The sequence below is a fragment of the Ptychodera flava genome, chromosome 13 (assembly GCF_041260155.1).
Source record: "Ptychodera flava strain L36383 chromosome 13, AS_Pfla_20210202, whole genome shotgun sequence".
NCBI lineage: Eukaryota > Metazoa > Hemichordata > Enteropneusta > Ptychoderidae > Ptychodera > Ptychodera flava.
The window spans coordinates 18,677,906-18,699,869 of NC_091940.1; the positions used below are offsets into that span (position 1 = coordinate 18,677,906).

Below are 21,964 nucleotides of genomic sequence, written 5' to 3' on the forward strand. Positions count from 1 at the left end.
CTGTTCTATTGTATGTGGAAGTGGATAACATAACATAACATAACAAAACATAACATAACAAAACAAAACATAACATAACATAACAAAACATAACATAACATATCATAACATAACATAACATAACATAACTCAACATAACATAACATAACATAACTTAACATAACATAACGTAACGTAACGTAACGTAACGTAACGTAATGTAACATAACATAACATTATTATGGAGTCGTCTACAGATGATGGTTTACTCCGTTCAAGGCTAAATTGTGGAAGCGAAACTTATTGTTGAGCTGTTGACGTTTCCCGCATAATTCTAGATGTATCATTAGTCTTTCAAGTCTCTTCCCTACCGAAATAGGTGATGAAATGTGGCGAGGCCACGGATGTGACAGCGATTTTTAACTTCAACCCAAAAGCATCTAAATCATCATCATACGTGATGCGATTACCAATGTCGTGCACTGATCGGTGAATTAAAGATAAGCATTATTTGTTCTGTGGATCGGACGGCATTCCGGTACTTTTACACGACGGTTGTACTTCGCGCTAAAAAATGGCGAAATCATTGACGTCAGCCGCGCGCGTGATCACCTGAAACAGACCTGGACCACAGTGTATCCCCTCTCCCTCCTCCCGCTGCGACAGAGCAAAAAGGCAGAATTCACACTGTGTCTTTCCATTTCTGTGTGCGACCGAGAACGTGTAGGAGCCAAATCATATCCCCGCGGCCATTTAAAATAAACGACGGAAATTTCTTGTTTCTTGATGTGGATTCGATATGCTGTTTGAATTTTTGAATTTTGTAATGGGGTCCCGGAGGGATTATGGGTTAAGTTAGGATGATGTTGCGAGATGTTGCATTAGGTCCTTGCAAGGAATAATTACCTGGCCTTCAATCCAAAATAGGGTCATCACAACGTGCACATGTGTACAAATGATGTCCTCATTCTGAGCGTACATAGAGCTAGTATGCTAGTTGAAACAGGGAGAGTCTGCATTGATCAGTCCTTGCCATAGTTTTCACAGAAGAATTTACTATATTCAAAGGAAATAACATACAGTAGCATAGAACACAATTGGAACTAATTTTTGGATAATTGGATGGTGAAGTAATGTCTGATCTACAGATGTAAGCTTATCTGCTTTTCTTTTTTTAATTTGTGATATTGAAACATTCAGCTATAGGGCACCTAACATCTTTGAGAAATTTGAAAAAATGTGAAGATCCGATCCAATTATCCCAAATTAGTTCCAATCGTGTTATAGCTGGTTTTCTTGCATTTATAATTACTCGCAGCACTTAGGAAGGCCGAGTATTATAATGGCAAAGCTATAAACTCAAAGTCGATTTTCGTTTATTAAAAGTCGGGGTGGTCGGCCTTGACTCTGACAACTCATGTTGATTAACAGGAATTCAAAGATTAGAACATGTACACCAAGTAATTACGATTCCGTATGGTCAAGTGCATCTGATCAATATTAATCATATTTGTCTGTACAGGCATCAGACGTCTCTTCAAGGTTGAATAGTTTAATCCATGCCGGTACACATTGAACGTGTTCGTCAAAAGGATGAGCCAGTTTGAAACAGTTTCTCAATTCACTGACCTTTATTTAAATGTATATTTTAGTTGTCATTGAAAATAAATCTCGGAGTACATTGGTTAAATATGTTTCTCGATCAACCGTGATGATTGAATTAAATTGGCAAGGCAGAGTTTCCAACTGTCATAATCATTTCTTATTTATGTCAAAAGTAAAAATTCTGCCTTAGAGGTATTTGCAAATATCTGGGGATTTTTTGAGATGCCGCTGTAAGCTTGTTCATCAAGTTGCGTTCCTCGTTGACCGGTGACAGATCAAAATGTACTGGATTTGCATTCGCCAATATCATCCTCCGTCTGTTACAAGCTCAAACAGTCTATTTTACGGCGGCATTTAAGCTTGGAAATCATTTTGTCCTCAAATTAAGCCGATAAAGAGAATAATATAGTGAAAAACGTCAGCGAGGAATCAACCATTTAAATATTCGTGGACAGCAAAATGAGATCGCGATAAACCTATGATCAGTTTGGCGAACATGCTCTGTTGTCGGTTCGTCGTAGACAGTAGGTGAAATGTTTCTTTACTTACTGTAACGACAAGAAAGCCGTTCATATCGTTCAATATTTCGTGTACTCTTATTTTGATAGAGTCTCAGTCAACAATGGCACGGGATTTGGTGTACTGTCCTTTGCATGACACTGTGCGATCGCAATCGCGTGTCCGTTGTTCTCCTTATTTCAAACTTGTCCGAGGTGCTAGCTTCCATACTACAATAACTCACCCACCTTCCACTGTGACAACATAATGCTCCGAAACCTGTAGTATTTGAATATGGCATTTAAAGTAAATTAGTGTAAACACGATTGGAACTAATTTAGGATAATTGGATGGTGAAGTAAGTTCGTTGTAACCCGTAAATATAAGCTCATCTGCTTTTCTTTTTAAGTCACACACTTGTTTTTATGAGTAATTTGTAATATTGCAACATTTAGCTATACGGCACCTAACACTTTTGAGAAATTAGAAAAATGTGAAGATCCAATTATCCCAATTTAGTTCCAATCGTGTTTGTAGTAGATGTTACAGTTGACTATATCAACCACGCCCTCTTTCTGTAAAGAATTTGTAGTGCTGATGTGTCTAACAGGTGGTAAGTTGACTGCGACTACTTTGAAAATTAAGCCTGGTCGTTGTAGAAAACAGGAAATATTAACGGTTATGTTCGTACAATGTTGACTTAACGATCACTCTGTTGCCACATTAACCCTTTGAGCGCCAACGTCAATTTTTGTCGCCTTTATAAAATATATGCTCTAGTCATTTTTCCTCAGATTTTTGCAACAATTTTGTTAAAAAACCGTAGCCAATGAACTATGATGTCCGTTTGATCCAAAATTATCAAAAAAATTAAGAAAAATTCATAAAAATTAGTAAAATGTGGCCGTGAAATTTTGGTGCCAAAAATTACAGCACTCAAAGGGTTAAACTGCAAAATGGACGCAAATTTGAATTTGTGTGCGATGCCATGTACGCGCACATAACACTGGTCGTCGACCCAAACCTTTGTAATCGTCAAAACACCAACCATTTTATGTCGTCTGCTAGTCATCGTCTCGTTTAGGGAGAATGCACAAAATACAGAAATCGGTGCATTTACGGAGGACGAGCCTGTTTTGTAAATATTCAACAACCATTTATTAAACACGTAAATAAATCGACAGATTACATACAAATATAACGTAAAGGTTTTTGCCGTCATCGGATGGAAACGCGACAAAATACGACAACAACAATAGCAACAACAATCGCATAAATTTAACAGTTACTTTAAATACATCCATGCGCTATATTTGTATTCATTTGCTTTAATACCGTATGGCGACGAAAAATTGACAATACAACGCTAAAAGTACGAATGATGAAGGGACTTTGGTCGACCTTTGAATATAGTTTACTGTATTTGGATCAACAGTTAGCCTTCTGTAACGAGCAATATATCCCCGCCGTCGAGGGCTTCATCAGAGACAGGTCCCCTTTAAGCTATTGTCAAACCAACACAATTTTGAACTGTATAGTGGACCATTAGATCTGGGGTAGGGATGCGAGAATGCCGGTATGCAATTTATTTCGCGTTCCACAATTTGACAAAGCAATTTACGCGCTGTATGTTATACTACTTTTTTCCGAATTTTACACTTTGATTGACCAATCTACATGTTGACAATTTTTTCTTTGAAAAACCAAATGGCAACCCCCCAAAAAACATTAAACCACTTCTACTCCGCAAATTCCCTCTTTCATTTTTTGCCATCCCCCCCCCCCCTCCTGAAATCTAATTGTCCAACCAATTCCAAAATTGCGTACATAACGGACATCGTAAAACGTTGCAAAAGTCGCGCGCACGGTATGAGCACTGTGCGCGCCGAACGTTCACCGCCTGTACGGGACAAATTAAATACATATACTCAGGCTATTAAATTGTCAGTGTTGTATGGATATACAAGGAAACTGTGAAATTTGAAATCTGCTGGTTTCGCACCAATCATTCTAATCTGGGCGAGTTTGTGATATAGTGCCGGTGATATCACTCTCGCCATTGCGTCAGAGATTATTTTCGTTTTCCTAAACGTTGAGTACTTGACAGTTGCAATGTGATTATCACATTTATTCTCATTGAGACGGACACCATCTCATGGTGGCACCATGAATCTCTGAAGCCGATCCTTTGCCAAGCTTAATATGTCGCCCTCTGCCGTTCGCTGTGCCCAAGACAACTTTGACTTTTATTGTCTGATTAGCGAATCTTACCCGGTAACATTTAAATTCGTCCTTGAGGCGAACTTTTGCCCTGTCTAACTTTGTAAAATAATTTTCAGTGAATTTGTTACCGCGAAGTCGATTTTCGTGGAAAACAAGGCCACATGATACCTATGTCTTGACTTTATAAATCAAGAACGGTGTTATTTGCTACGTAGCTCTGTCTTCTCGTGACAAATCGCCAGAGGCAGAATTAGTGATCCGTCTGCCAATGACATATCCCATAAACGCTCATTTGTGGCAATTTCCGTGTGCGTCATCTTTCAAAATGGCAAACTTAGTCAGGGTTCACTGGTGTCGTCTTGTAGGCAATGTGGTTAGTCGGCCTTTCAACCTTCAGCGGGGCATTTCATGGTAAATTTCCTTGGCCACAGGCGTTCTAAGCATTGCTATAGCATAAGTGGACAGGGTGAAGGCTGATAATCGAAGCAGAAGGTCGAACTTGAATACTATGATCGCCCCGAAGGGATTATATGAATCTTGCTATCGCCCGGAGCTGTTTATTCAATTAATTTTGTCTTTTGTTGCCTTCTGATTTATTGCCTGATTTACTTGTGGGCTACCTCCTTATTGTATAATAGTATTCGTGGTAAAAATCACAGGGAAACCGCTTTACGGACCCAATGTGACGAGTATATCAAATGTATGGCAAAAGAACGTCGTGACGTTGAAATATGGGGTTTGTCTGCGTCTGTTACTGTACACGAGTTTTTGTCGCCAACATTTCGCCTTTCCGACATCCGAAATGGCCTATCATGTATGACAAACGGCTTTAACTCGTATCTATCATGAACAGGTGGCCGCAAACATCTGGGCAGCATGGGGTGAGCGCAAGGGCTTCGATTCCTGCTAATCTATAGGCCTAAATGGCAAATGCTTGTCCGATGTCGGACTTTGACCTGATTTTTCTTGTTCGAAAACAGGGAGTTTCCAATTTTTAAAACACTTCCTGCGAACTGATTGTCAAGACAGCAACGTAAACTGCACCATTTTACATCACGTGTATATACCTACAGCTTTTCTTCACGTACCCAATTACAAATACAATTTGCATGTGCTTATACTCTGTATACGGCAAGCTACCTTCTAAGTTAGTAAGAACGAAACAAATTTAAAGTTCTCTACAATAAAATTGTCAGAAACTGTACTTTGCGACTTTAAAAAGTTCATTTTAGCATCTCGTATTCTCTCAATCCTCTCTCTCTCTCTCTCTCTCTCTCTCTCTCTCTCTCTCTCTCTCTCTCAACAATATCACAAAGACTACAACAGAACTTTACCAGTACATGTTCCTAGAATTAAAACATTTTCATTTAATTTAATTAACACAATCGGAAAGTCGATGACTACAAGTGCCTTGAACTTCAGAAACCTTATGCAAAATTAAAGCTCTGACATCTACTTTGTTCTTTCACTGCTACATTGTATGTCACCGTTGGACTAAATTGTAATAACCATTCTCTAGTTTATTTTTGTTTTCACCAGGTTTTTGGGGCCTCCCTTTGAATCCGTCTGCATGAAAATATATACATGACCTTAAACCTTATTGTCGCTTGAAGAAATGGTTCAGGAAGGACTAATGTAATTTTTTTACAAATGCTGTACTCTGAGTTGCTCACAAATTCTGCGGCGTCAAGTTGCTTTCAAAAAAAAAGGTGTTTTACGCATGCATCCCGCTAACTCTTAGCAGCGCCCCCGATAAAGAATGGTAAAGTTATTCCAGGGCGTACGCACAGTGAACTGCACAATTTACCAATAAGGATGAAGAAAAAAATGTGCTGTTCCGATAACCCGACTTACCCAATTTTTTTACCTGCAGACCCTAAACTTTTTAGAGCTGCGTAAACACGGAAGTAAAAACAAAGAAAGAAAAACCCCGTAAAATCACGAGTTCGTTACTTGGTATTTGATTTTTGCTTGAACGAGGATGTCTTTTATGTTTTTATTCCTTTTATATTTATGATACGTTTTTCTGGAAATGTTATGGTCAGTGTTTGATCGCCCTGAGCCCCTAAACATGCATATTTAATACAAAAATAAATAAATAAACAAATAAAAATAAAAAAATTCGGTAAAAATATCCGTGCCGACCTAGTTACCCTATTTTTGAAAAGCATGTTATCGTAACAGCACAGTTTATTTATTTATTTATTTATTTTATTTTATTTTATTTTCGCCTAACCACTGACACCACAGGAGTGCCTGTCGGGGAAGATGGGCGTGGGATTGCTTTTATATTCCTAATACGAAAAATAACTTCATTGATGTCTGAATTTGAATAGTTTGCAGACATTTTGCCTGTAGGAAGAAAAAAATGTGCAAGGTGGGCGAGTTTGAAAGACGAATATGTCTGAGTTAATAGAATTATACAAATACGTTTGTTTTTGTCAGTTTTTGCCAATCAGGCAATAATATCTACCAACTTGTCTATTTTGTCCGTTTATTTTGGATATGTACAATGCACCATACACAAATGACATAAAATAAATTGATAAATCGCCGTTGTTCCCTCTTGTTTGACTAGTCTGCACTTTGGCAAGCAATGCCACGAACAATGTCGGGTCAAACTCAAGAGATGCCTCAGTGCTGTCAGTGCACCATTGCGTCACAGCTTTCCGCGTTCAACGTCACAGATCTTTGGGTCTCGGAGTGAAACAAGTCATGGCCGCAAAATAACATCCTGTAGTGACGGTAAGAATAACGTAGATCCAGAGGAAAAGCCGATTGATGACCAGCGCCACCTGCTTCCATTCTTTGCTGATGTCATCCTCGTGTTCCTCTTCAAGTTTCTGCGACACTAGGAATTTGAAGTTGGTCGCAATATCCTTCAGTTCGGCGATTATCGCCCGCGTTCCGGGATCGAGTTGGTTTTGCTTTACCCAAACGCTGTCACCGGAATTCCTCTCACCGGCATCCGTCTCTTGGCCCCGTAACGTCGACATTTCTAATTTCTGATTTCTGTAGAGACTTCCATTCTTCGCCTGTGCCTTGAGGGCGCTGTAACCGCACTCTTGAGGAGGAGGCGGACACGAACCTGTGAAAAGCATTTTGAGATTTCAGAGGTACAGGTGTTAGCTGCAAGTGTTGAGAAAACAGAATTAGAGGGCGCTGTCAAATAGAATAGTTGATGAACATCATTTACCTTGGCCACTATGACGAGAGCAAGTTCAGCAAAGTCGCAATCTTCGGACTCTTCGAGAGTCACTATTTTTTATTTAAAAAAGAACGCGGTCGACACAGGTCTACCACACAAAATGTACAAAATTATTTTCGAGTATTTCACGGGTGTGGGGTATTTCGATAAATAGGCTGATGGTACCATTTTCACCAGCTATTCAACACAGAACACTTTCACAGAGCGGCACGATAATATTATACAATCGAAAACCTGTGAGAAGCGACCAGTGTTTAGGCAATGTCAGGCTAAGAGAGGTACTCAGTTTTTCTTTCGTTACTTATAGTGACATGGACTTCAACAAAGAAAGTCGAAGTATGTTGATTCATATATATATATATATATATATATATATATATATATATATATATATATATATATATATATATATATATATATATATATATATATATATATATATATATATATATATATACCAATATACCAATGCCCCGATGTGCTAATATCATAATTTAATTTATGAGTGTAACATAAATTATCGCTTTAGTCAGCTGGCATGATGTTGTTAAACTGGATAACAGCATTCACAAGGTTTGGAGGCCGTAAATGAAGATGAAAATCGCTTGTTGGTGTGAAATTCATACAGTATTGTATATTTGAATAGATTGCAGCGTTTGAATGGGTATTTGTTTAATCACATGGCTTGCCAAGAGTCTGTCTAATATATACTAAGGTCCCTTACCAGGAACAACGTGTTCAAAAGTGCCGGACATGCACAGGGCCTTGAACAAGAACTGGAGGACAAACTTTCTCATCCAGGGCGGCACCTCTGTGTGAGCAGGGCCCCGGTGCCAGAAACGGAGAACGTAGATAGTTGTCACTGTTGACACGGCGACCAATATCATCAACAGCATGTTGTACTGGGCTGTAACAAAAAGGAGAGAGTGTGAGGGCGCACTGCAACGATGCAGCCTGACAAAGTAATCAGAACGAAACGTCGTTGCGTTTGTTTCGGTTGAATCATTTCATGAATGCTTCGAGTGGAAACGGTTACAGGAAGAAAACCTAATCATATTATGTATATGTCTATATTACGTTTACATTGAATCTTAAAGACGATTTCACAAATTAGGCCAGATGATTTGAAAAAATTTGTTCCTCGGAACTGCTGCTTCTGCTGAGGGCATTTCTGAATCTCGTCTGAAAATAAGAAGCAAACGTTTCAGTGTGGAATGATTTCAGTATTCAGTATTTAATCAATTACGGCGTTGTTGTCGTCTACTAGTGAATCCACTTGTTTGAAACGACATTTTAGTACTCGCTTCAATCTAATGTGTAAACTGACACTGACAGAGGTTAGGCATGCAGGACCAGATCGAAAATTTTGGGAGAAATCTTCTGACAAATAGTAAAACAAATGTTCATTTTTGTCAAGAATTTAAGAATAACAACATCTTGCCACACAATAACCTCTACAGACGCTCTTTTCTGTGAGAAAATCTATGATGTGGTATAATTAGCGGCCTGACAGAAATTGCAGGGTTGGGCTTTTGTTTTTGAGATGGGTGATATTTTTCGCGCAAGCACTTTTGATGGGTCATTAAATGTCATGCATGCCTTTTAGGGAGGTCATCATTTTTAGTGCAAATATCGCAACTGTAAAAGGCAAGATGTGGCCGATATAGTGCTTCTCCCAAAAATATCAAATCATAAATCGTTTGAATGTATTGGCAGACTATAAACCACAAAACTATATCTGTACATTTACATATGTTTGATAATTTATGTAAATGTGCTTTGCTTGAAGTGGCAGGTAAAAAGTACATGTGTGTACAAAATTAAATATGTTCTCTATGAGAATACTTTTCCCGATATAAAACTAGCAGTACCTGTGCATTTCTAGACGTTTGATAATTGATATAAATGTACTTGGTACGAATAGGGTGGAAACAAGTACATATGGGTACAAGAAATTTGAATTTGGAATTTTACCAAAAATGTTGATCACTATATATGTAAGCCTATGAGAAAAATATGAATCATCTATTCCAAATACAACACCAGCTAAATCTCTGTATTTCTAGACGATTGATTATTGATATTAATGAACTTGGTTAGAATAGGGTGGTTACAAATGCATGTGGGTGGAAGAAATTTGATTTTGGAATTTCACCGAAATGTAGATTCACTATACATTGTAGTCTGTGAGCAAACTATGAATAACTTTCTTCCCATACAAAACCAGCTAAATCTGTGTATTTACAGACGCTTGATTATTGATATGTACTTGATTAGACTAGGGTGGTTACAAGTGCATGTCATGCATATGGAAGAAATTTGATTTTGGAATTTCACCAATGTTGATTCACCATACATTGTAGTCTATGAGGAACTATGAACACTTTTTACAATACAAAACAAGCTAAATCTGTGCTTTTATAAATGTTTGACAATTGATATAAATGTTCCTGGTGAGAATGGGATGTTTGAAAGAGCAGATGTGAACAACGAACATGGTGATTACTTGTAAAGGTTAAAAAGTATTCTTTGAAAGTTCAAAGATCAAAAGATAAATTATATGTCAATTAAGATATTATTGATACAGACTGTGACACGCAGGGAGAGGGTCAATGTTTTTTGCGCAAATTGGGGATTTCAATCTTCTGCTTGCAAACGCTTTTGAAGGGTCACTATTTTTCGCGCAGCGTCATTTTGAAAAATGACAGCTCCCTCCTGTTATTTCTGTCTAGTTCCTTACCTATTAGGGGCACATTGGATGACGTAGGTGGCATGATTTCACTGGATAGACCTTGGAATAGAGCCATAGACAATAGAATAGTGACGCTCAGGCTGACCTTTAGAGAAAAAAAAGACACTCATATATACTAAATCTGATGAAGTCTTCGGAAAGAGCAGTATTTTCTAGAATACAGTATGCATGCTGTTTATAAACTTGGATCACGCTAACACTATAAACGAATAAATAATTGAAATTGGGAAGATTTATTCTAATTTTGATTAGTCTGGGCAGTGAGAGTAAATGGTCGGATGTTCTTTATCCATTTTACAAGTACATGGACAGACATGGCGTGCATTGCATCTCAACAATTTCGAAAAAAGTCAACTTTCTTGGAGACGAGAAACATCTTTTGTTAGAGTTGATAAAATTTTAATACCTTAAAGAAAAGGAGTTTGGGGTTTTTTTCATACAATTGGAAGCATTATATGTGGTACAGACTGATCAAGTTAGTAATGATAAGTCACATGTTACAGAACAATACTATAGAAATAACGGGCGACGCGCTGACCATTAACGTTTATTTGTGGGCAAGGGCGAGAGGAAAGCCAAAAATTAACGGGCGAGGCTTGCCGAGCCCGTAAATTTGGCTTTCCTCGAGCCCGCGCCCACAAATAAACGTTAATGGTCAGAGCGGAGTCTGTTATTTCCATTATATTATCAGCGAACCCGAGAAAACCGTCAAAATTTGCGAAAATTTCCAGAGCGAACGACAACTGGGCCCCAGGAACTGAGCAATACGCGACGCACTGTGACGCGCGCTGTAAAAATTGGCAAATCCGGAGATGTTTTCAGAAAATAGTATCTCAACTTGACCTAACAAGTGCTCCATTTTATTTTGTGATTGATTATGATTTACGTTTGAGCTGTAAAATTACGACACTTCGAGTAGTTAATCTTATTATTCATATTCACGGGTATATAAACAGACCATTACTGTGTATTTGTGGTCAGTCACGTGGTTCAGCTCGACCAATCAAAATGCGACAGACAGGGCATAGTAATATAATACGATATAATTCATCTGGTGAATCACTGACTCAAATTAAGAGGGAATTTCATGTTACGAAATTCCCTTTCATTGACAATGATCCGTGACCATAAAAATTCCATTCATGTTGAAAAAGTGAGAAATATGGCATCCTCTAGCGCCATGCTTGTGACTCTGCTTAATGGAGCAAGGGGATGGGTCAGAGGCTTTATTGCAGTAGGCTATTTTCATGATGTTTAGATTTGACAAAGGCATGGCAGGGATGATCTGAGCATGCGTCAGTAGTCGCATTTACCTTCTCGCCGGAGTCAGGAGGCAAGGAAAATCCAAAGAGGGTGATGAGGTAGATGATCATGCAGGGAATCAGTAAGTTGAGAAAGTAAAACAACGGCTGCCGCTGCAGGCTGATCTCGACAGCAACCACCGAAAAGTTCTGAGCCCAATGGTATTCGTCCCTGGTCAAGTTCGCATCCCGGACCCGGAATTCGCCGGCCGCGATGTTTTCGTTGATGAAGTCGGCCTCTCCTTCCATGACCAGCATGTTGACGTATTCGGTGCTCATGATCCAGGGACCGAACTCCAACTTGCATTCCTGTGCATCCACCGGGAAGTAGAAGAAGTTGATTTCGCAGAAACTCTTGACGTTGACGAGGGCGTCCCACGTCACTTTGCCGTCGTTGTCGATCCGGACCGTGGTGTCCACCATGAAACTTTCTGTTTCTGCACTGGAAATAAAAATTCAACATGCCGTTTAAAGGCGTACTCTTTTGTCCAAACTTTCCTCACTGAAACTTTAAATCAAGCCCTTTCGAAATCAAGCATACAAATCAGGGGTCAACGCGCAAACTTTGGTACAATATTTACCGGCACTTCAAATTCAGAATGGCTGCCACCCCTTTCTTAGAGCTCTATCACGGTGAAAATTTAATTTCCTATTTTCACTCAAAAAGTAAGTGAGATTTAATTACTTCACGAGCTTCAAATGGAGCCCTTACAAGTGATAGACCAAAAAAAGAATTGTAAATATTTGAGAGATCGAATATCTGTCCCGAGGGGCATTCTACAGTGACCTTGACGGTTCCTGATTTGATATGATTGTACATAGATTTGTATCGTAATTTCAACTTCCAAAATATTTCTAATCCATATTAACAGTTACAAAATGTGTAACATCGTAGTATGTAAGACAGGGATACAACAGAGACAGTTATTTTTATGACTATTGTCACAAGATATTTTAAACCGATACTTGCGGCTATACACGTTCACGAAAGTTATCACTTATGTGTACCCTTTGACAAATCGGGGGAGAGAAGAAATTTGGCCAAGGCCCCTGAAAATTGGGATATTCGTCTTCTGATTTGCAACTGTGTATACCACCGACGTACAGTTTAGTCTTTTCGTTCTGTTTGTCAAATACATTCTCATGTTTTACTTTAAAAATCATGTCGAATTTCTCGGTATCATGTCGGATCTCCCGGTGTTCAACTTGTCAACGCTGGCTGCAGTGACATTTTCTGCTCTTCATCTGGGACACCTCACCGATAGTAAGCTTACTGATCTCCTGATTGGCTAAAAGTCCGCCACGTGACATTCCAAAATAGTGATATAACATGGTTCGATTTGCTATTGCCAATATCACGATTTGTGGCATGCCCTCGGGCTCTTATTATTTAACTATTCTACCATAAATGTATACATGCTTCCCTTCTGTGAAGTTGACACATTTTTAATTAATAACTAGTAAGCTAGGGAGGTTCAATGTACTCGGCTGCCATAGCTACAGACGCCAATAGTCTGGTTCCTTGTCCGATTTCTGCCGATGGCCTTCGCCTTTTCGTGAGCACAGCGCAGCCAGCGGCAGAAATGGGACAGAGAAATACTTTCAGTTCTTACGCTATACATACGGCATGTGTTCATTCATGTGCTCTCTTCCTGCATTGATCTGTCGATTTTGACGACCTGAAGAACTATATTGTATGAGTTGGTCTGTCTCTGTGTGTCTGTCTGTATGTCTATCTGTCTGTCTGTTAAAGGGACATTAGCTGTAACTTTTGACTAATTTTTCACTACTCTGTTTCAATGTATCAACTACAGAATTTTACTATAATCCGATCATCATGACCAATGCCCGGTGTCCTGCTTGCCAACACAGCCTGTGTATGTGAAATGACCATTGTTATTGTTGATAAATGTATTCTAGTCCGGACCTGAATACAAAATTTCAACAATAACATTGCAGATTATACTCATATAGGGTATATCTATGAGCTAAATATTGGGAATTTCTCCATGGTTCAGGGATTCAAACCAGAAACTGCAGATGATACAAAGAACAAACAAAATTTAAAAAATGACGAAAGTTACAGCTAATGGATCTTTAATGACCCTGACATAAATATCTATTTAAAGGCAACTCACTTGTTCCAGAGTTCAACAGCTGGAGTCCATATCTTCTTTGATGAGTTCCACAGTGTTGTAATATTGTTGAATTTCTCTGCTTCCCATTGAAAGTGTTCGTCGATCCAGTACTGCCAGTTTATCGAAAATATTTTTAACGTGAGTGAGAGAAATGACATTCGAAAAGCTTGACAAGTGACCATTTACGACTTGGTTTGATTATTTGGGAATAGTTATACCACTGATAACAAAATGGAATTAGGCAGATTTGCTTGTGGCAAGCGACAGACCTTTGATTCCGATCAGAATTGAAGAAAAAATGTCGTATCTATTCTTGATATGCAAGAAGCCATAATTGAACTGCTGAATTACAGTTTGCAAGCAGCTGTTGTATGAAAGGACGGTGGACTTAGACTGCAGCTGTGTTATGGCACGATTTCTTTAGGCCACACTCACTGCGACACCAGTTACTTGCAAACAAGGATTTTCAATAGAATCAGCAAGAGTACGCCAGTATAACTCCAACCTATGGCAATTAATTTACCCATATTGTAATTTACTGCCCGTCGAGGATCAACGCATCTTAAAGAAATCATAAGTCACAGTTGATGGCCAAGATTCGCTTTGTTCTCATCAACATAAAAGGATATCATGTCACGAATAAATAACCATATGAACGAATCGGGCTCACTAGCCATTCCTGCTGGCAGTATATAAGGGCTATTTAAGGTTTACTGTTTATTTGCGTTGTTCTGACGGGATCGCGTTCGCGTCTGCTGGGTGAATCATCAACTAGCAAAAACCTGAAAATAAAATACAGATCACTAAATGATGGTAACCGTATGCAACTTGGATTCTAAGTAAACACTGAGCGTATTTATTTGTGTCGCACACTCGCGCCTAGGGATAAAACTATATGTCCCTGAAGCTTTCAAACGACGACGGGCCTTGGGTCCGATTCAAGAAAGTCATGAATAAAACCCACTGTAAAATATTATTATAATATCAGATACGCATATTCCCATGAAAAATTTAAAACTTTTTTCCGATGTCTCTTATTGGCAGCTGGCATTCAGAAATAATTTAGGATGATTTCCAGAGATAATTTACACTAAGCATTCAGCACAGAAGTTAGCTACCACCCGACGACTAATTCGACATAATGGTTGCCTACTCGAAATGAAAAGGACGCGCGCGCGGTGTTCTGCAGACTCAGTGCGCCCAAAGGATCACGTGATGGTGGTACAAACCAACCCACGTGTACAAGCGCATATGGGAATACGCGCATATTTAAGCGGGAATGCGCACGTGGGTTTGTTTGTGCCGTCGTCCCATCGAAGACTAATGAATTTAAATGTTCGTGTGCCCGAATTGCAACGAAATGGTTTACACGGACACTAAAATAATAAATTCTCGTGAAAGACATGACAAAACGTAGACCCTCATATTTCAGGAGTTCCATTTTTGCTGTCTCACGATGATTGATGGTGGATTTGCCTCCCAATGGACAAGCGATCACAAACGATGGTTAAAAGGAGGTTACAGGTATCATGCAGTATAATTTGACGACATACGGCTATTATGAAAAGTAAAAAATTCATGAAAGTTTCCCACCGGCAAATAAAAGTCTGTATGTTTTAGGTAAACCTAGCCTCGAGTCCATACCGGCTGACCCCGGATTCCTTCAAAGTTTGTTCACGTTTAGAATAAACACGGTAGTTTACCAATTTTGGTCGTTTTGGGTTTTTTTACCGCAAAAATAATTATGAATGAATGAATGATTCGTTAAGTAATTAAGTAAGTGAGTGAGTGAGAAAAACTAGCAAGCAAGCATGTAAGCAAGTAATCGAGTGAGAAAGTGTCATTATTCAGCCAATCAGTAAGTACATACAGGGATAGACAGATAGACAAAGATAGATAGATAGATAGACAAAGATAGATAGATAGACAGATAGATAGATAGACATAAAGGTAGATAGATAGACAGATAGATGAGATAGAGCGAGATAGAAAATAGAGAGAGACAGACGGACAGACAGACACATACATAGATACATAGATACATAGATACATACATACATACATACATACATACATACATACATACATACATACATACATACATACATACATACACACACACACACACACAGATACACAGATATATAGATACATAAATTATCTAGGTAATGGCAGATTTTGGCCGATGTACTCTGTATACTCGGTGGGCATGGTGCATGGAGTAGTGACGTATTGTATTTTTATCTGAGCATCATGTATACTCTCTACAAACGCCATACATACTACACAGTGTAAATTTATCAAGACCCCCTCTGAAAGATTAACCATGCATGCTCCTTGGAACGAATATAAAAGGCTTTACCGAAACAAGTGTACTGATCGACCCAGATGATTTGAAGCTGTTCTGACGTGTAACGATTTTCTGATTCCATACAAAGATGCACGTATATATTATAATGACAATGTACGTCACCATCACAAACGAACTTGTAAAGTGAGTTATCTAGAAGCATTATTTCTCACCATTTTAATACCGGCAGCTGAAGTTAATACCTGTTTTCGCTCGTCCTGAAGGAAAAGAGAGACATTTTGTTTTAAAAAATGCTTACGACCCATACCGATTTGAGAGGAAGTGCGCATTGCATGCACCGTCGACTGACTACGACTTCTAGGAATTACATTGACGCTTTCCATGCTGTGTGATTTCAACGGAAAAGAGTAACACAACAGACAGAAGAATAAACAATAAAAAACGTACCACATCGATTATCTGTTTCAACCAAAATACGAAATGGACATCAACCTTATAGGACATGTTTCGTACAGGCCATGTTGTCGGATCATAGTCATCAAACAAATGTGACATCAGCTTCTTCTGCTGTTCAAGTCCAATTGAATCTGAAATACAACAAATCAATGTGACAACTGAAATAGATCTGATGTGGTAATCCGTAACATATTTATTTACGTAATCCGTAAATAGATATGAAATCGCGGTGAACGCGTTTTTTCGAGCACGGATTGCACACACGGGCCAATCGGACTTCAGAGTCCGAACAAGGAACACACCTCACAGCCCCAAAGAGAAACTGCATTGTTCCCCATCGATCCTTGCGATGTAGATTGCCTGTATCAGCCTTTTTGTCACGGTTACTCGAAAGATAGATATGGGAAAAATGACAATGGGCTATGTGCGACAGAAAATATATTAATTTTAATATCTGTTGGTGGCTTACTTGAACGCACCATGCAGTTTTGAACAGTGAACTTTTTGATGCTGCGTGTCACTCTGGTATGTATGCATTCCTGTTTGTTTTATTTTTATGTTGGTAGTTGTATCTCATGAGCGAAAAATGAACCAAACAACTTAAAAACTGTGTCACCACTTCATTGCGGTAAGAGACCAGCAGGAGACCTAAGAATAAGAAAACAAACCGATTTGGCCTGTGTAGTCTGTCTGCCTGCATGCCTCTCTCTCTCTCTCTCTCTCTCTCTCTCTCTCTCTCTCTCTCTCTCTCTCTCTCTCTCTCTCTCTCTCTCTCTCTCTCTCTCTCTCTCTCTCTCTCTCTCTCGTGTTTCACACAGTGGAACAATAAGGTAATTAGGGAGCTGCCAATATTTACGGCGTGGGGGGTCGGAGGAATTTCACTCTGAAATTTCGTGTACCCCCTGCCAACCCTGATGAATTAGTAAGCCCCTTCTCTAACGCAGAAATTTAGACTGAACACCCCCCCCCCCATTTAGAAAAGTTAAATATCAAGACAAGTCATTGTAAAATTTATAGAAATACAGCAATCGAAAAAGTCCACAGAAAATGGTGTAGGAAATTTCTTGGGGTTCCCAGCCATACATCAAACGAAACAGTTGTTGGAGAATGTGACCGCCTGCCTGTTTTCTTTTATATACTTCAGCGATGTATACGTTAATGGGTCAAACTTAGGGTGACCCTTTTATTTATTTCTTTTTTTTTGTTTCTCATCTCCAGAGGAATACTCGGGCAAGGGCGGGCGGTCTTAATAACAAAAAAGTACAAAAAAAAACTGTATTTGTTTCAGTTCAATGTTCTGTCCATTCGGTCTCTACAATTTTTAAGTACAAAAAGGGGTATTTGTTTCAGTTTATTGTTCTGTCCATTCAGTCATTTCAATTTCTTGTCTTTCAGTTCAGTGTTCTGTGCTCTTTGTCCTTTCAGTCTGAAGTCGCTGCAATCTCACAATTTGATAAAGGTGGTGTTGTTACGAGGATGATCGCCTTAGAGGCTGCGCAAATAAAAAAGGTTTTTTTTTTCATATCGGAGCTGAAATTTACGGTCGGTCGGGATATGAGAAACACAAAATAAAAAATGTCACCCTTACAGAAATGCCACATGAACGTCTACCAAAACAAGCTTATGTCAGCTTTTAAACTTAGAATTTCTGATATTCTTAAACAACATTGGAAAGCCAATCTTATGGACAAACCAAAATCAAGAACATACCGATGTTTTAAGAGTATACTTGAACCAGAAAAATATTTATTATTCAACTGTAACTGGAGAGTAATTCAAAATATTTGCTCGTTTTCGATGCTCTGTACTCCCTCTAGCTATAGAAGAAGGAAGACGTAGGAACATTGATTCGTCAGCCAGCCAGACTATGTAATTTTTGTAAAAAAGGTGACGTCGAAGACGAATATCATTTTTTTAGTGTGCCCACTGTATGAAGAATTACGGAAAAAATATCTACCTATCACAATAAATCAAGAACCAAATTTTTGTAAATTCCAGTCTGTAATGGGTACGACAAATGCGGAATTGAATTTGAACATCTGTTATTTTGTATACAATGCTTTTAAAGTCAGAAAGGAATTTACCTATACATCGTAATTACAACAGTCTGCTTTTGAGTATTTTTCTTTGTTTGCAGAAAAGGTTAGCAAACTAATGACATTTACCTCTGTATGTACATTTTTGTAATTTAGTATCTGATGTACCCCCTTTGCATATGGGCCGGAGGCCTTGGAAAGCAAATAAACATTCATGTCATAGTCAATACTTTTCATATCCTGGTATACCTTGCTAGATCATCATCGGTTATCTCATGGCGATTGAAAAAGGTGTAACCAACAAAATGAACTTCAACGTCACAACAAAATGTAGATATAAAAGCTCACGCTATAACCATTATCCAACCATAAAGTATTTTTTACTTTGGACGGGTATCATGACAGGGTTTTCACTAAGATATCTGAGAGAGCAGAATTTGAAGGTACAGGGGGGAGAACACGAGGGAGGCTGACAGGGAAAGTGTAAGAGGAGGTTGTACCCTCTCTTATGTGGAAAAATTTGAGAAATTGATTTGTGCAATGGTGAAGTCTTGTGCAATATGATAAGTGTTTTCAATGTGTATCTTTAAAGTAAAACTGTTAGAACAACCCAAGGGAGGAGAGCGCGAGAGGGGGTGTCCCCCCTCTCGCATCGAAAAGTTTGAGAAATTGATGTGTGAAATGGTTCAATCTGAGAGATATTTCAATTCATTTTTCTTCTATCTCTCCACATTTTGAGCAACCCCCTGGCCTTGTAGCTTTCTTTTTTTGAGTGACCCCCCTCACATTCCTCCGACCCCCAGGCCGTAAATAATGACGGCTCCCTTAGTACTGACATATTCACATTGATGCCCATCTCAACTACTTCTGAGTCGCTCTTCTTGTGAATGATTTTCTGCATATCTGTAAAAATTTGTGTCAGTTGAAATGACCCAAATACAACAACCCCATTTAGTTCAGAGATGTATTTTCAGCACTTACACGTCACACATTTGGAACGACTACCCGCAATTTACATCACCAGTGGCTAGCAGATATAACAGCTATCAGCCCACAATTGGTGACATTTTGAGAGTGATATGTATCAAAAGCTAAATTATATGTCGATATTTGACCTGACGGTTAAATATCGACTTCACTTCTATGGACAACGTCACCGCTGCCTAGGCTGAACACTCTGATGGTTCCTTTCATCGGAAGTGTACAAACATACACACATACATACGTACATACATACATACATACATACATACATACATACATACATACTGTTGCCATCGACAATTATCTTCCTCGGGGAATCGCCATGCGAGAGGATATCGGGATACAGAAACAGCGTAGAGACTCCAAGTCTTCAAAGATAACACCGTTTATTTCTTATAAATGGATGTTACATATTGCCAGATAGGTCCTTCTCTCAAGATGTTGTCCCTTCGTCTGAGCTGGTGTACGTAAAGACACCGTGTATATACAATTCAATGCATACAATCCTTATTTACAATTCAATGCAATCTTTCCCTGACGTATTTGGTGCCAAGGTACCTACATGTATCAATCGCCAAGACCATAAACACGAGAACAGTGTGTACTTGTTAGATTTCTCACATAAGGTATAATCATCGCACATAATTAAAAAGTCTGAACCTGTCTGAACCTGATAATTAACCTTTATGCAGAATTGACGTCAGAGTCAATGAACTCTGTAACATTCCCCTTCTTTCTATTAATGCGTCCCGCATGAATTTTCAATTAGAAATGAACGGTAAAATGAAAAGCATACAACCGCTAATAAAATAAAGAATAGAAGAAAAATTACATACCTCAAGAAAGTGTGTTAAATAATTCTACACAACAGTTAATATACTTCGTCATAAATATACATGAATAATGAGTAATAAGGGCCCTTTCTTACTGCAATTTACACAGAATATTTTCATAATTTCTTACAAACCCAAAGTGGAAGGGTTATATCCCTTCATTCTGAAAAGTAAATCTTTCCTTTGTTTCCTTTTTTTCTTTGTATCACTACGTATTACAGAACCATCATTAATATCTCTCTTTTTCGAAACTTGCATTTCTATTTCATATCTTGTACAACTTCAGTCACACAAAATTCATCATTATAGGAGGCAGAGTGGGTTTTATCGCCGATTTTTCAATTCAAATTCCAGAGAATGACGGCTTAAACTATTCCCGTCCTTTTCACCTCGTGTAGCTCCCATTGAGGGGCGTGTTAAATAGTCTCAGTTACGTCTTTCTTTTGGTTTCTTTAAGTGGAAGGACTAAATCTCAATAATTTCAGAAGATAAATACATCACTATAAATTCATATTTTCGTGAATTTGATCACATTCAGGGGCAAACGAATCGAGTCACGCCACTCACAAAGTTCTAACATACTTAGGCCGGCCTTGCATACACACCAATCATTCATCTCAGACTAACCGGTGACCACACATTCGTTTCACCTTTATATGTGACCAATTAGCAAATTCGTAAAAAAGACAACAATGCCTTGCCTGTAACTTTCACAGGGTGCTCTCGTAAATACTCTCGTGCGGCATCATTCAAATTATTTTCATCTTCCCATGTATTATGTTTGTGTGAATAGTCCTTCCACTTGACTAAATATTGTAATTTGCCGTTTCTATATCGACCGTAGTTCTCAATGGTACATCAGATTGTAACTTAACACTATTTGCAGTAAAATCAATGACAGCTCTATAACGCTTCAGAAAATCAAGTCCCAAAATTAAATCACGAGTGAGAATATCAACTAAGTTAACATTCAACATTACACGCTTATTTCCAACATAAGCAGGTATCTTCATAAACCCAACAACATTCAATTTTCCCTTCCCCGCTGTTTGTACACAACTATATTTTGATTTCAAAATCGGATATTTCCGTAACTCGGGAATTAAATCTAATAATCGCATGGGAGCCACTGTAATACTAGCCCCTGTATCAATCAAAGAATTTACCTTTCTGTTACAGATAGACACAGGAATTAAATTTTCTTCAAAAGTATTATCTTTCCCAGAGGAACAATCTGTATGGAAATTTTACGAGTTTCACCTTCAGTAAATGACATCCCACAAACAGCTGGCTTAGTAAATTTGCCCTGGTGAAACCCTACAAACTTCTTAACACATTGACGGGCTATATGCCCTGGTTTCCCACAATTATAACATATTCTACTATCGAAATAGTCTCTCGAATTTCTAAAACATTTCGAAATATTATGTAAAATACCTTGACGGCGATTAGACCGTATTGCTTTGCTGTCAGCCTTTCTTCTTCCGTATTTCTGTACTTTCCGTCGTCTCTTGCCTGTCTGTTGTGAGTAATTTTGACGCGATTGTTCATGCAAGTTCGATTCAATGTCCGACATTTCTTTCACAAGTTCTTTCAATTGTCCGATTCTTTCTTTGATCTCCTCCGTTAACTCTGCTGAC

The 21,964-nt window shown here is 38.6% G+C and overlaps 1 protein-coding gene across 4 annotated transcripts in view; it reads right to left on the reverse strand.

The window, feature by feature from the left end:
• Window positions 1-5,648: 5,648 nt before the first annotated feature.
• The window catches only part of LOC139147695 (neuronal acetylcholine receptor subunit alpha-2-like), a 61,718-nt gene continuing 45,402 nt past the window's right edge, over window positions 5,649-21,964 (reverse strand). For 3 of the 4 annotated variants that reach the window (XM_070718856.1, XM_070718858.1, XM_070718857.1), the window contains 7 exons: window positions 16,463-16,602; window positions 16,228-16,272; window positions 13,705-13,814; window positions 11,579-12,008; window positions 10,254-10,350; window positions 8,238-8,420; window positions 5,649-7,393 (listed from right to left, as the gene is read on the reverse strand). In XM_070718856.1, the coding sequence (XP_070574957.1) occupies window positions 6,987-7,393; window positions 8,238-8,420; window positions 10,254-10,350; window positions 11,579-12,008; window positions 13,705-13,814; window positions 16,228-16,272; window positions 16,463-16,602 (1,412 nt within the window). In that variant the 3' untranslated portion in view covers window positions 5,649-6,986. Of the gene's footprint in view, window positions 7,394-8,237; window positions 8,421-10,253; window positions 10,351-11,578; window positions 12,009-13,704; window positions 13,815-16,227; window positions 16,273-16,462; window positions 16,603-19,776; window positions 19,915-21,964 lie in introns of those variants that run through there. The other variant, XM_070718859.1, reaches the window with a different exon arrangement.